The following is a 16,038-nucleotide window of genomic DNA, read 5'->3' as shown; positions in this document are numbered from 1 at the left end:
AACACCTACATAAGCAAACTTACAGGAAGATATGATGAAGGTGAAAACATTCAACGGTTACCTCTGGGAGGTATGTTTTGGGGTAATGATTTTTTTCCCCTCCACATGTACTGTGACATATACAGTGGAATGAACCTCATGCACACTCCTGAACACCCAACTGCCTGTTAATACAGAAGCAGCAGCCATGAAATTAATAAAAATAATACAAGGCTGCTCAAAATAACTAGGTAGCTTTATATGTACCACGGATGAAATGTTCAGATTAAAAATGACTGAAATAAACAAGGAAAACAAATTACCTTCAAGTTCCCATTAATCACTCCTCTACTCCTCCCAGCTCCCTCCTATCCCCATGCAACCCCAGCACTCACTTCTGAGACCACTAGAGGTTCATCTCAGATGGGGTGGAGGATGCCTGCATGATGTCCTGCTGCTGCTGGGAGAGGGGGTGCATGGAGCTGGAGGTGGGTGTAGGCAGTGGGATGGAGAACAAACTCTGGGTCTTGCTGGGGTCGGCATCCCTCACAAACAGCTCGTCATTCACGATGCACAGACTGAAGGAAAAATGGGCCCTCAGACAACTGGTGGATGGACACCCACACCCCCAATACTGACTCTGCTCCCACTGGCACTCAGCAACCAGATTCCTTCCACGTCCCTCCTGTGTCTGTCTCCCAGGTTCCTTGACTGGTACCTCTGCCCCTCCCCACAGAGCCTACCTTTGGAGAGACTGTCTACCACCTTCACTCAATTTATAGGTTTATCCCCAACTCACGGGCAATTTCGCATTTACCCTTTACCACAGCCCAAGGGCTGGACGCTCTGATGCCCATTCTCAGAAGAAGACACTGAGTCACACAGAGGTCATGGGAATTGACCAAGGTCACACAGCGAGTGAGTGTTGTTTCAAGGAGAGAACCCATAGGCCGATTCCAGGCCCATACTCTTCTTAACCACTAGGCTACACTGCTCCTGGGATCTCCCTGCTGGCTTTCCACAATACTGAGTAAACCTAAGGTCTTTGCCACCACATTCCCTCGCCCCTGAGCCCAGGTGGGGATGGGCATTCCCGCCCACAACAGGGCTCTCACCTGCAGGAGCCAGCAAGGGTAGCGATGAAGGTCCGGGTGAAGGCACACACACAGCCCTGAGAACTTCCTTCCACTTCAACAGCAAACAAACAACAGTACCCCTTAGAGCCACACGTGCTGTACATGCTCACATGGCGGTCCCCAGTCAGGGTGTGACTGGACACTCATGCTGAGAGGGCAATTGTTCACGGGGGCCAGGGTGTCGGGAATGGGGAGGGCAACTATAGGAGCAGTCTGCACCCAGTGACAGGGCCCCTGACGACCACTACACAAGTTCATGGGATGCATTTTTCACAGCCGCCCAAGAGGTGGATACTACTACCCCATTTTGCAAATGAGGAAACTGAGACCTTAAGTAACAGCCCAAGTTCTCAGAGTAAGTATCTGGGTTGAGAGCCACCAAACGCCACAGCCTGTGTCCCCAACGCCCAGGGTGTGAAGGGCAGACAGGCATGGACACAGCTCAGACCTGGATTGTCTGTGGGAAGCCTGAGGGCAGGAGAACACAGTGGGGAAGGGGAGGGGTGAGGAGGGGAGGGCAGGTGGGGAGGGGAGGGGTGGAAGGCAGGGAAGGGAAGGGAAGGGACAGGAGGGGGAGGGGAAGGGAAGAGAAGAGAAGGGGAAGGGAAGGGAAGGGGTCAGGGAAGCTAGGTGGTTCTGGGAGTGAGCCTGGCCAGGGGGAGGCAGCAGTGGGGCATCTGCGCTGGGGGTCTACACACACTCACCTGCCTTGAACACCCCGCAGATGGAGAAGCAGAGCATCGTTTCCTGAAAGGGAAGAGCCCAGGCGCCCAGTCACCACCTCCACCGCCCACCCACCTGCAGCTTCCTGGGCCCGCCCGAGGGAGAAAGCAGGTGCTCACTGTTTGGAACGTGTCCACCACTAAGGAGCTGAAGTCATGCTGAGTATTGGGCAACACACAGAGAGTGTGCACAATGACACGTTTTGTGGGCTTCAGCAGCTGGACCCGCAGGTCTGTGAGGGGAGGGGAAGCGAGCGAAGGTCAGGGGCTGCCACGCCCTGGGCCCTATGATTGACCCCTTCACCGCCCTTTCCCACCCAGTCTTCCCATCACACACTCACAGGGGTCCTTGAGCTTCTTCATATTCCTGCTGTCCTTGAAATACTCGCACAAGCTGCTTCTAGGAGACAAAGAGCAACAGTGGGTGGTGGGTGTTTGCAGGAGCTGCCTGTGTCTGCTGGGGAGCCACACAGCCCAGGAGCACAGCCTGTGCTGTGATACTCATGGGGCTGGGTCCTCGGGGTGGAAGGGAATCGTCAGGGAGAAGCAGGCCTCCTCGTGATAAGCACCTGCGAGAACCTGTCTGTCTCCATAGTCATGGATCAAGTAGTACCTAAGGAGGAGCAATGAAGACAGTCTATCTCTGTGGTCTGGACCTCAAATGAGACTTGAAAACTCCCCTGAGCAGACCTGTGCTTAGGTGGCCTCACCTGTCCTAGACCTGCCCCCCTTGCTCAGCTTCCCAGAGATACTTACTGCTTCAGGAATTGCAGGACTAGACTCTTCAGCTCATCAGATCCAAAGTAGCTTCCCTGGAATCAAATGGCACTTGAGACTATGCAGTAGATAAAGCCTCCCTGCAACACCCCAAATGTTGTTTGATCCTCTTCCTCACCTTGCAGGGCTTTACTATGTAGGGAGTGTCAACGTCAACGGTCACTGGTGATAGTAACTCCTGGCCATCCTGGAGAAGGGAAGAGGAAGTCAGGAGTGGAGACCAGGGGAGTGGCCCTGGATGATCCGGGAAAAGGATGGGCCCAGGAGGGTGAGGGTCAGAGGTCAGGTGTGAAAGGGCCCTGGAAATTCCATGGGAAAGCTTACAGTGGATGTCTTCATCATGAGGTCCTGGAAGTCTCTAGTGTTATATTCAACTTGTGTGTGTGCGTGTGTGTATTTATGGGTATTTTTCCAGCAAGTATATCCATGTCATTTTCAGGAGTCCATGTCCCCCAAAATGGTTAAGGTTCTGATGCTAATATGTGATCTAGGCAAGACCCAAAGGGCTTGAGGGCAGGTGCAGAGGCCACCGACATTCGTAAGAGACAATGATTTACGTAGGCACTTACCAGGCGTAACAACTTCGGGAAACATTCTCTGATGGCCCTGTCCAAAACCAAAAATAGAGAAGAGGTGGTTGATGGTTCAAGGTTGCAATGCTTCCTTTGAGTTAAAACAGTAATACCATAAACAGAGATCAGTGTGTTCTGGCCAATCCAGCAGCACACTTTGCCCACCTCTGCTCCTGATTTTAGGGGTTTTCAGTCCACTTGCCTGTTGAGCACTGAGCATCTGTCATCTTACTGTCTGAAAGGCACTGTCTCCTCATCTCTCTCAGTACCTTCACTTTAATATTCCTTCCCTCCCTCCCTTCCTCTCCTTCGCCTGGGTAGCTCCCACCCAGACTACTCGGACTCCCTTCTCCAGTGCCACAGGGACCAGCATTTCAAACCCGTGCTGCAGGGCTTCCGTCTCCTCCCTCCCTTCCTCCAGGGCCCCACTGAAGGCTGTGGGGAGAAGAGGGGATGGAGTGGGAGCCCGGGGCTCTGCTACCTCACTGGGGGTCCAGCATTCTGGCAAGACCCCGACACACCCCAGGGATGGCCCAGGATGCTGGGCCAGCGAGGTGAGTGAGGTGGGGCTCAGGGAGGGAGATGGAGGGGATGAAGACAGAAAGGGAGTGAAGGAAGGAAGGGAGAGATGAGAGAGACATAGGGGCACAGAGACAGGGGAGAGAAAGACAACAAAGGGAAGGGAAAGAAGCTCTCCCGTGGTCGGGGTCCGGGAAGAAGAGAGAAGAAAGGGGAAACGGCACACTTGTTGCAGCTCTTCACCTGCCCCAGAATCGCCCAGACACACCAGGTAGGAATGGAAAATATGCACATGTTGGGCTGGGGGCCCACTGGATGCTGGCTGAAACTTTGTCACCTGTGTGAACTCAGCCAGACTTGGGCATGGGAAACCGAGCAGCCATGGGGGCAGATCTTCCCCAGAAGGAGGAAAGGGTCAGGTCCCAGCTCAGTATGGGGCTGAGGATCCGTGGCCCCCTCTGACAATCACCGTCTTCTCTCCCGATGACCCCTGCACCTCTCTGAGTTGGTTCTTTATCTGAGGAATCATACCTGTCTCAGGCTGCCCAGGGCTCCTGTGAAGGACCAGGCGGGATGATGTGACATGTGCAGGGAGGGATGGGAAGTGCCCCTGAGAGGCCTGTCCTTCTCTCTCCTCTACCACCTCTGCCCTCTGCCTTCCACTCCTGCCTCGGGAAGCCCTCTGATCACTGGCGGGGGCCCACGTCTGGCCCCTTGACTCAGGGAGCCCTGCTTCTTCCCAAGGAGGGTCCAGCTCCTGGCACTGGGCCAGAAGAATTGATGTCATGACAGCAGCCACCCATGGCCTCAGCCCTCAGCATGGCACAGGAAAGCCCCCATGGCAACCTGGCGGAGAAGGGGGGATCCCTTTGGAGGAAGGGGAAGAGGGCCCCTCTCAGAACGGGGAGGCAAACCCCATCTCAGCACGAAGAAGGAAGGCTTCTCTCAGCAAAAGGCCCTGGACTGGAGGACCCTTCTCAGTCCAGGGCGCCAGCATCTGGATCAAGGCTGGTCGCTCCTGGTCCTGGTGAGGAGGAGAAGCCCTGCTTCCTGGGGCACACTCTTGGGAGGCCTTGCTGGAATATAACTGGGCACAGAGAGCTGGAAACAGACCCCAGATCGCCTGCAGAGGTGAGCAGGTCAGGGGAAGGAAACTCCTCACCGGTGATAGGCACAGAGAGAGCAGAAGGTGGGGCCTGTGATCCTCCCAGAAGACCAGGGCTGCCACCTTTGGCAAAGGGGCACTGTCACAGATAGTCTAGGCTCCCATGGGTGAAGGTCACCAAGAAGGGTGACAGGGTGTTCACACTGACCTTACATAGGTGGACTGGTCTGGGAAGGTGTCACACAATGGGTTCCCTTGCAGCCACAGCTCTTCAAGCTTCAGCCCTTGCATCTTGCTCAACTCCCACACAGACGTCAGCTGAGAAATATGGGGCAGAAGTGGGAAAAGGAATCCCAGGGAAAGAGGGACATCTGGATCCCTGCACCCCCAGACCCCTCCCTCCCACACAGGTACCTTCACTTGCCTCCTGTCATCACTCTGATGGCCACTAACATGCCCCACCCCCCACTCTCAACCCAACTTTGACCTGGCTCCCTCTTCTCACCTCATTTTTGGAGAGGTTCAGGATCTTGACCATGGGGGCCATCTGTATAATGTCAGACAGGCCATCCAGCTGGTACAGTTTGTTGCTGCTCAAGTTCAAGGACAACAGCTTTGGGGCAAGAAGAGGTAGAGTGAAGGTTACTATCTAGGACCTTGGAGACAAATCTGCCCTCCTCCCCATCTGTTCCACCCCCTACCCTAATACCAGCACTGGGCCTACAGCCTTACCTCAGGGAAATACTTTTCGATGACCTGCAGGGTGGCAGCCATGCAGCTTCTTCGATTCAGAAATATATCAATATCATAGCCCACCAAGTCTTCAGGAAGGAGAGGGGAGGGAATAGGATGGCTGAGTGGGGTGTGGGGCCAGCACCAGCCCCTCCCCACGTTACCATCCCTAAGTCTCCCTCCAGGAAGACCCCTCTGCCCTCGCCCGCCCTAGAATTACTGCTGTCAGCCATACCTGGGTCAAGGCGGAGCCTCTGGAGGTCAAGAGCTTGCTGGGAGACATCAAATCGTTTGCTCAAGGTCAGCTGTGGAGAGAGAGATGGAGAGAGCCGCTCTGAGGCTCTTGTGGTGGCAGGGAAATCGGGGGCGAGGGGGACGGGGGACTGGAAGAAGGAGAGGTGGGTCTGAGCGCTGGCACACAACACGCCTTGAGTCTGCATTACCTTTAGCTGCTCCATTTCTTCTGGCTTCAACTTATACCACACAGTGTAGGGAATAGCAGAGTGGCTGACAAAGACAGGTATCTGCAGGAAGAGGTGGGGTAAGCACCAGGAACTGTAGTTCGGAACTGTAGTTCCAAAAAGGAAAAACAGCCCCTGGCCTGTACTCCTTCCTCAGGACGAGGTACACGTAACGCCCTCGACACACACCTTTCGGCTCTCCTCATCACAATTCTCGTAGCTGACATCCATCAGTGCAGAGGCAGTGCTAGCTTCCTGGACAAAGAACCGAGCCCCATTTTGCATAAAGTGGAACTACAGGGATTGAATGCAACAGCAATAGAATCAGAAGCCAACAGACCCTGCTGAACCAGGTCTCTCTCTCCCCTTCCCTGTGCCCACGCGTCTGGCTTCGGCATCCTCTCTTATGTCCACTGGAGTGAAGGGGACACTGCAATGTCTCTGGATTGAGTTCATTAGCCATGTCCTGTCATACTTTATCCCATAAGGAATCTAAGGATGAAAAGAAGCGATGGGAGAGAGGACAGACAACAGGGAATTTAGGCTGGAGGACGAACCTTTTCCTGTTCTTTTCTGGCCTTCTACTAAGCTTTAAAGGGCTTCTAAAAAAGGGTCCACTGGCATGATTTCTTATGGATGTGCATAATATGGATTTCCTAAATACTCTTTCTCTCCAGTCAAACTCTCTTCCAAATAATCAAGGTGTCAGAAATGATCTTCCTTTTATAAATTTCCAGGAGATCCTACCCAGTGCAGACACAGCTTGCCCCTCAGACAAGGTCTCCAGAGGCTCAACCCTCTTTTTTCTCAAGATTGCTTTGGCAATTCGGGGTCTTTGTGGTTCCATATAAATTTTTGGATTCTTGGTTCTAGTTCTGTGAAAAATGGCATGGGTATATGATAGTGATTGCATTAAATCTGTAGATTACTTTGGGAAGTATGGACATTTTAACAATATTAATTCTTCCAATCCCACAGCATGGGATATCTTTCCATTTCTTTGTTCATCTTCAGTTTCCTGCATCAGTGTTTCATAGTTTTCAGATAGGGCTTTCACCTCCCTGGTTAGGTTTACTCCTAGGTGTTTTATTTTTTTCAATGTGATTTTAAATGGAGTTTTAAAAAAATTTCTGTTGGTGATATTTCACTATTAGTATATAGAAATGCAACAGATTTCTGTATGTTAATCTTGGATCCTGAACGTTTGCTTAATTCATTCATTAGTTCTAATAGTTTTTGGGCGGAGGCTTTAAAACTTTCTATACAAAGTATCATGTCATCCGCAAAGAGTAACGGTTTTACCTTGTCCCTTCCAGTGTGGGTACCTTTTATTTCTTTTTTCGTCTGATTGCTGTGGTTAAGACTTCCAGTACTATGTTAAATATAAGTGGTGAGAGTGGGCATCCTTACCTTGTTCCTGAATTTAGTGGAAAGTCTTTCAGCTTTTCACCATTCACTATGATGTTGGCTGTGGGTTTGTCATAAATGCCCTTGTCGTGTTGGGACATGTTCCCTCTATACACACTTTGTTGAGAGTTGTTGTCATGAATGGATGTTCAATTGTGTCAAAAGATTTTCCTGCGTCTATTGAGATAATCATGTGATTTTTATCTTTCATTTTGTTGATGTGGTGTCTCACACTGATTGATTTGCAAATGTTGAATCATCCTTGTGACCCTGGAATAAATCCTACGTGATTTATGGTGTATGGTCCTTTTGATATATTGTTCGATTTGTTTTGCTAATATTTTGTCCAGGACCTTTTCATTTGTATTAATCAAAGATATTGCCCTCTCATTTCCTTTTTCTGTAGTGTCTTTGTCTGGCTTTGGTGTCAGGGTATCGGTGGCCTTGTTGCATTCTTATTTTATGATGTCTTTGAAATGCCATGTGTTATCATTTCAACAAAGCAACAACATATACAATTCATTTAACACGTTTATCTTTCTAAGTCAGAAATGCAGTAGCAAAATGGAGGTAACAACAAGTTATTAACTATTTTTATTAATTATTAATTAAGTTTTACATTATTTTCTCTGTTTTTGAAATGCAGTTTATCACTTCAACATGTAAGCAATAAGAAAAAAATAATTGTAAAAAATTTCTTACTGAGTCTTTAAAATGTGTGTGCTATCATTTCAACAAGGAAACAATGTAAGCAACATTCATTACTTTTACATTCTTCTTTCTTACTAAGTCTTTAAACTACAATCTGTTTTCATTTCAACAATGAAAATGCAATCTGTTTTCATTTCAACAAGGAAACACTATACACAAAATACTAATTATTTTTTCCATTCTTTTCTGTTATCGTTGATATTTTCTGTGTTACCATTTCAACATATAAACAGTAGGAACAACCTATTAATTAACTTTATTTTCTCTCAATTAGTCTTTGGAATGCAATGTTTTATCACGTTGACATGTAAACATATAAACAGGTAATTATTACAACATTTTTTCACTAAGTCTTTGAAATACAATGCTATCATTCTAACAGGTAAGTATATAAAGAATTTAATTTACATTCTTTTATCTTTACTGTCTTTGATATGCAGTATGCTATCATTTCAAAATGTAAACAATACACGTAAATTATCAATTAGTTATTCTACATCCTTTGTTTCTTACTAACTCTTGGATACACAGAGTGCATTCAACACCTAGGGTACATCACATTTGAGAGTAGCCAAATTTCTAGAGTTCAGAAGCCACATATGGTTAGTGGGCACCATACTGAGCAGTGCAACTCTAGTGGAAGGGCAGAGGGAGCAAATACATAGGCAACAATGTGTACCATGAAGGAAATACACATGGTACCTTAAGAAAAAGCAGCCGCAGAATAAATCTACTTAAATGGGGAAGTAAGAGAAAACCTATCTGAGGACGTAACATTTGAGTCATAACCTGAGCCCTGAGCAGCTATCCAACAGCATAAAGAGGCCATTATCATTTGAGCAGAATACGTAAGGGGAAAGAGTGAAAAAAATACTGCGTTATGGGGGAATAAATAATTTCCCAAGTCCTCTAAGAAAGAGTAGAGAAACTGATAAATCATAGGAATGTCTACACTCTGAGTGAGATCAGGGACTTTATCTTTCTTAGCACCTGGAAAAGTACCTAAATCATAACAGATACTTGGTGAATGTGTGTGGAATAAGGAATAACTGAGCCAGGGGTCTGAGACCTGGGAAATCAGGTAGCAATATGCTGATGAAGATACCAGTAGGTAGTTGACATTTGTTTGTTTGTTTCCTTTTAGTTGCATACGGTTTCTCATAAGCCACCTGAGGTAATCAGAAACACAAGAAGTTTGCAGGTCCCTAGAGGGTAAAATTATTCAACAACTACCACCTCTAGGAAGAGTTTCAATTGATCTGACTTGTGTCAAGTGCCCATAAATGGATAAGTGAACCAATCAGTGTGGATAAGGAAATGATGTACCATGACTGGGTCAGCTTACGTCACATACCCAACACTGTGGTTAGCAACCAGAGGATGTAGAGGGCAGTGGGCAAGAGATCCAGTGGACCTTTCAAATTCCTCTATTTCCGTTTTAAAGTTCCTCTTTTATAGAGATCAGTTTACATATCCAGCGTTACTAACCCCAGTTTCCTAGAACAGTAGAACTTTACATATGTGTCTCTACAAACTTGGGCTTCAGGCAAAAAAAAAAGTGAATGCTTTCATGGCCACACATCAGTGTTGAAACACCTCCCTGTGCTGTGGAAATCACTCTGAACAACTGACCCATTTCATGTCTTTCCTCTGTGCCCCATGCAGCATCGCTTCCAACTGAGCCTGAACTTCAGCAAGTTTCTGTCGGTCCAAACGGTCATGAAAAATCCATTCCTCGTAGCAATGGACAGGGACAGGATAAATCACATGCTTCAGCTTCATCAAGGAAGTCAAGTGCTGCAGAAGGCTCTTGAGCACAGGCATTGTAATGGGATTGAAGGCAAAGCTAAGGACATGGAGCTGAGTACAGTGGCTCAGGGCTGGGATGACGGCAGAGAGAGTAGAATCAGTTATCATACAATTGTTTATCACCAGATGTTGCAGGGTGCTTGAGACCTTCTCCAGCAGAGCCTGGAAGGGCTCATAAACTTCTGAGAAGATGTGGTTGTTACTGAGACTCAATACCCTTAGGTGGGTGGCCTGAGAGCTCTGTGACAGGACAGTGACATCTCTGTGAGAAAGCTGACAGTGAGGTAGATACAGTGAATCCAACTGAGGTGGCACAACTCTACAGAGAGAAAAATGTAAGGTTATTTCAGAAGAATGAGGGCAATGAGCCCCAAATTTTAGGTACCTAAGGCTCTAGAATAAACTACTGTGTTCATGGTTTGCAATAAGTGGTTAACAATGTGGACTTTGGGATCAGACCTTATGGATTTGTGACCCTGAGAAAGTTACTTTACCACTCTGAGGTACAGGGTTTTAATCTTGAAAACGTGCACAGCAGTAATTATTATACAGAACTGCGGGAAAGATTAAGTGAAGAAATTGCATGCACTTAGTATATACGACATAATCAGTGTTGGATCTGATTCACTTATTTGGCGAGGATGGGTCTCGGAAAGCAGCCAACTGAGGGTTTCCTTTGACTAGTACCCAGATGACAAGCTCGCCATTCAGGTTGTAAGCCTGGGGGTTAATGCAGGAGCAAAATTATCTGGCAGTGTTAACTATTGGGGCCCATCCATGGGCATGTGCATTAGTCCTATAGCTTAATGTTTCTCCATCTGAATGCCTCCCCTTCCTCTCTAGAGAGCTGTAAAATCCAATAGGAGAAGGACTGAGTCTTTCACCAATATATTTACAGACATCTTTTAAGGTCTGCCCACGGTCACTGAATGAACAAATGAATGAATGAGCACAGCTTCCTTTTCTAACCTCATCTGCTGCTCAACATAAGGTACCCCTCTCTCCCCCAGCTATGTTCAAACTCCCAGCAGTGCCTATGCTGAGGCAAAGAGAGAAATGGGTTACAAGGAGCTTAGGAAGATCCAAGCATGGTCTCTTCTGTGTTAACAATGAGGTGATCAGGGAACCCAGGTTCCTCCCCACCCCCTCACCTGAGCAGTTTGTGCAGTTGATCTGTGAGGCAGAAGAAAGACAAGCTCAGCTCCTGGAGATGGTCCAGCCGCCCAAGGCAGAGGAGAAAAGATCTGAATTTCCTTCTATTATAAGTTTTAAAGGGGATGTTACACAGAGTAAGGCTGTTCAGGTGGATCATCTGAGCCAAAAGGGTGACGACTTCACTCAGATTAGCCTGATCCATTTCCAGGTTCTCAATGCACCCCAGATCCAGAAACTGCAGGATACTTTTGTGCCCAGACATTCTATCGATTTGCAAATCTCTGCAGCAGACGTGCAAGGACCCAACATTCTGCTGAATCTTACTACAAAGGAAAGAGAGGAATTGCTCTGTTCTCAAGGTACTATTGAGGGAAATATCCACTAGTAATTCCATGGGTTCCTGAGCTGACTGAGGCTCAGACCCAGAATTACCAATCCCGAGGCACATGACTCTATGCTGAGCTTCTTCTATCTTAAGGATAGAGTGCTGAGAGTAAATGCATGACTTAAAACAGAAAGGGAATGTGGTCCCAATCTCAGAGCATATTGTCTTACAGACCAGGTCACGTCTTAAATCTAGGATCCTCAGTTTGGGCCCCCTGTAAGGAAAGGAAGAGACAGAACACATGAGAGATAGCTGATTTTAATATAACCCAGCAAGATCAATGATGAGAAGCAGGGACAGAACACTTTAATCCTGGTTTTCACTTCATTGCCATTCACCAAGAAGTTCTTTCCACACAAATGCAGCATCTTTCATCCTTTCCCCACCCCCTCCTTCACCTCCGGTCTTTCCCTGTCTCAATGCCCATATTCCACTTTTGTGTAATCGCACTCAAATCCATTCATAAATCCTCTATTCTATAATCAATTCTATAAGGCAATACAGTCCCAAAGGTGACCCCAAGTGCTGACCGACAGCTCTGCAAAGACTGCAGTATTCACCACTGGCTACTGTTGGGAGACCGTTAGGTATTCCCCTGCCCCAGGCTACAGCATACACTCCTGCTTACTCCCTGTGTCTCTACTGGTCATAGTCTTACCAAGAGGAAGAGTTCTGGGCAGGGAGGATCTGCAGACCATCAATCATGGCTTCCAAGATGTCATAGTATGACTCTCGTGTGTTCAGTGACCCAATATGGAGACAGCGAAAAGGCCAAACCCTCACCATTGCCCTTAGGATCGTCTTATGCCCACCCAAGAAGGCAGCGTTGAACAATGGAACAAAGAGGTCTCTTGGGATTTCGTCCAGGGCATGGATAGCTGCAGGCTCATTATTCAGCAGACTCTTTGCAGCAAGCTCAAGGAGGGTGACAGTGGTCTTTTGGTCCATCTTCAAAAACCTGCTTCAGAGTGGAGAATATTTAGAAATCCTGAGAAGATATCTATAGTCACTTGTTTGCTTCCAGGGTTCGCTATGGATAAAATACTTATTGAATAAGTATGTGGTGAACCATAGGGCCAACTCAAGTGACCTATACTATAGGAATAGAATGAAAATGGACTTCTGTGCAATTTAATTATATATGTGTCCACACACATGCATGCGCGCGCACACACACACACACACACACACACACTTACATGAGATAAAATGCCGTTAGAAATCAGACGTAAGTTAGCAGAAGACAATGCTGACCACTTAGCTGCCTTCCTCAAATTATTTCCTCCTGAGGAGCTTCAAGATGGCAGAAGAGTAAGACGTGGTGATCACCTTCCTCCCCACAAATACATCAGAAATACATCTACATGTGGAACAACTCCTACAGAACACCTACTGAATGCTGGCAGAAGTCCTCAGACCTCCCAAAAGGCAAGAAACTCCCCCACGTACCTGGGTAGGGTAAAAGAAAAAAGAATAAACAGACAAAAGAATAGGGATGGGACCTGCACCAGTGGGGATGAGCTGTGAAGGAGGAAAGGTTTCCACATACTAGGAAGCCCCTTCGTGGGCGGAGACTGCGGGTGGCGAGAGTGGGAGCTTCGGAGCCATGGAGGAGAGTGCAGCAAGAGGGGTGCGGAGGGCAATGCGGAGAGATTCCCGCACAGGGGATCAGTGCCAACCAGCGCTCACCAGCCTGAGAGGCTTGTCTGCTCACCCGTTGGGTGGGCAGTGGCTGGGAGCTGAGGCTTGGGCATCAGAGGTTGGATCCCAGGGAGAAGACTGCGGTTGGCTGCATGAACACAGCCTGAAGGGGGCTAGTGCACCATGGATAGCCGGGAGGGAGTCCGGGAAAAAATCTGGAGCTGCCGAAGAGACAAGAGACTTTTTCTTGCCTCTTTGTTTCCTGGTGCACGAGGAGAGGGGATTAAGAGTGCTGCTTAAAGGAGCTCCAGAGAAGGGTGCAAGGAAATAGTTAATCAAATCCAGGAAGCACAGACAGTCCCATACAGGATAAATCCAAGAAGAAACACGCCAAGACACGTATTAATCAAACTATCAAAAATTAAATACAAAGAACAAATATTAAAAGCAGCAAGGCAAAAACGACAAGTAACACATAAGGGAATCCCCATAATGTAAACAGCTGATCTTCCAGCAGAAACTATGGAAGCCAGAAGGAAGTGGCAGGACATATTTAAAGTGATGAAAGAAAAAAACCTACAACCAAGATTACTCTACCCAGCAAGGATCTCATTCAGATTTGAAGGAGAAATTAAATGCTTTACAGACAACAAAAGCTAAGAGAATTCAGCAGCACCAAACCAGCTTTACAACAAATGCTAAAGGAAGTTCTCTAGGCAAGAAACACAAGAGAACGAAAAGATCTACAATAAAAAACAACCCAAAACAATTAACAAAATGGTAACAGGAATATACATATCGATAATTACCTTAAATGTAAATGGATTAAATGCTCCAAGCAAAAGACATACATTGGCTGAATGAATACAAAAACAAGACCCGTATATATGCTGTCTACAAGAGACCCACTTCAGACCGAGGGACACATACAGACTGAAAGTGAGGGGATGGAAAAAGATACTCCATGCAAATGGAAATCAAAAGAAAGCTGGAGGAGCAATTCTCATATCAGACAAAATAGACTTTAAAACAAAAACTATTACAAGAGACAAAGAAGGACACTACATAATGATCAAGGGATCAATCCAAGAAGAAGATATAACAATTGTAAATATTTACGCACCCAACATAGGAGCACCTCACTACATAAGTCAAATACTAACAGCCATAAAAGGGGAAATCAACAGTAACCCAACCGTAGTAGGGGACAGTAACACCCCACTTTCACCAATGGACAGATCATCCAAAATGAAAATAAATAAGGAAACACAAGCTTTAAATGATACATTAAACAAATGGACTTAATTGATATTTACAGGACATCCCATCAAAAAACAACAGAATACACATTCTTCTCAAGTGCTCATGGAACATTCTCCAGGATAGATCATATCTTGGGTCACAAATCAAGCCTTGGTAAATTTAAGAAATTTAAAATCGTATCAAGTATCTTTTCCGACCACAACACTATGAGACTAGATATCAATTACAGGAAAAAATCTGTAAGAAATACAAACACATGGAGGTTAAACAATACACTACTAAATAACCAGAAGATCACTGAAGAAATCAAAGAGGAAATCAAAAAGTACGTAGAAACAAATGACAATGAAAAGACGATGAACCAAAACCTATGGGATGCAGCAAAAGCAGTTCTAGGAGGGAAGCTTATAGCAATACAATCCTACCTCAAGAAAGAACATTTCAAATACACAACCTAACCTTACACATAAAGCAATTAGAGAAAGAAGAACTAAAAAACCCCACACTTAGCAGAAGGAAATGAATCATAAAGATCAGATCAGAAATAAATGAAAAAAATTAAGGAAATGATAGCAAAGATCAATAAAACCAAAAGCTGGTTCTTTGAGAAGATAAACAAAATTGCTAAACCATTAGCCAGACTCATCGAGAAAAAAGGGAGAAGACTCAAATCAATAGAATTAGAAATGAAAAAGGAGAAGTAACAACTGACACTGCAGAAATACAAAGGATCATCAGAGATTACTACAAGCAACTCTATGCCAATAAAATGGACAACCTGGAAGAAATGGACAAATTCTTAGAAATGCACAACGTTCCGAGACTGAATCAGGAAGAAATAGAAAATATGAACAGTCCAATCACAAGCACTGAAATTGAAACTGTGATTTAAAATCTTCCAACAAACAAAAACCCAGGACCAGATGGCTTCACAGGCAAATTCTATCAAACATTTAGAGAAGAGCTAACACCTATCCTTCACAGACTCTTCGAAAATATAGCAGTGGGAGGAACACCCCCACACTCATTCTACGAGGCCACCATCACTCTGATACCAGAACCAGACAAAGATGTCACAAAGAAGGAAAACTACAGGCCAATATCACTGATGAACATAGACGCAAAAATCCTCAACAAAATCCTAGCAAACAGAATCCAACAGCACATTAAAAGGATTACGTATTATGACCAAGTGGGGTTTATCCCAGGAATGCAAGGATTCTTCAGTATATGCAAATCAATCAATGTGATACACCATATTAAAAAACTGAAGGAGAAAATGCATATGATCATCTCAAGAGATGCAGAGAAAGCTTTTGACAAAGTTCAACACCCATTTATGATAAAACCCCCCAGAAAGTAGGCACAGAGGGAACCTTCCTCAACGTAATAGAGACCGTATATGACAAATCCACAGCCAACATCATCCTCAATGGTGAAAAACTGAAACCATTTCCACTAAGATCAGCAACAAGAAAAGGTTGCCCACTCACACCACTATCATTCAACATAGCTTTGGAAGTTTTAGGGACAGCAATCAGAGAAGGAAAAGAAATAATAGGAATCCAAACTGGAAAAGAAAAAGTAAAGCTGTCACTGTTTGCAGATGACATGATACTATACATATAGGATCCTAAAGATGCTACCAGAAAACTACTAGAGCT

The 16,038-nt window shown here is 46.0% G+C and overlaps 1 protein-coding gene and 1 pseudogene across 1 annotated transcript; both read right to left on the bottom strand.

Annotated features, from left to right (window-relative positions):
- Nucleotides 1–370: 370 nt before the first annotated feature.
- LOC137216616 (nuclear RNA export factor 2-like) lies at nucleotides 371–7,511 on the bottom strand (annotated as a pseudogene).
- Nucleotides 7,512–9,735: 2,224 nt separating this feature from the next.
- On the bottom strand, nucleotides 9,736–12,418 carry LOC137216615 (melanoma antigen preferentially expressed in tumors-like). Its single transcript, XM_067722698.1, has 3 exons — nucleotides 12,129–12,418; nucleotides 11,082–11,408; nucleotides 9,736–10,249 (listed from the first exon to the last, which is right to left on the bottom strand). Exons 1-3 carry the CDS (start codon nucleotides 12,416–12,418, stop codon nucleotides 9,736–9,738), a joined length of 1,131 nt encoding a protein of 376 aa, XP_067578799.1.
- Nucleotides 12,419–16,038: the final 3,620 nt, after the last annotated feature.

Source organism: Pseudorca crassidens, chromosome X, assembly GCF_039906515.1.
Source record: "Pseudorca crassidens isolate mPseCra1 chromosome X, mPseCra1.hap1, whole genome shotgun sequence".
NCBI classification, from domain to species: Eukaryota; Metazoa; Chordata; class Mammalia; order Artiodactyla; family Delphinidae; genus Pseudorca; species Pseudorca crassidens.
The sequence above is the reverse complement of the archived record's forward strand: the minus strand, read 5'-3'. Positions and strand labels throughout refer to the sequence as shown.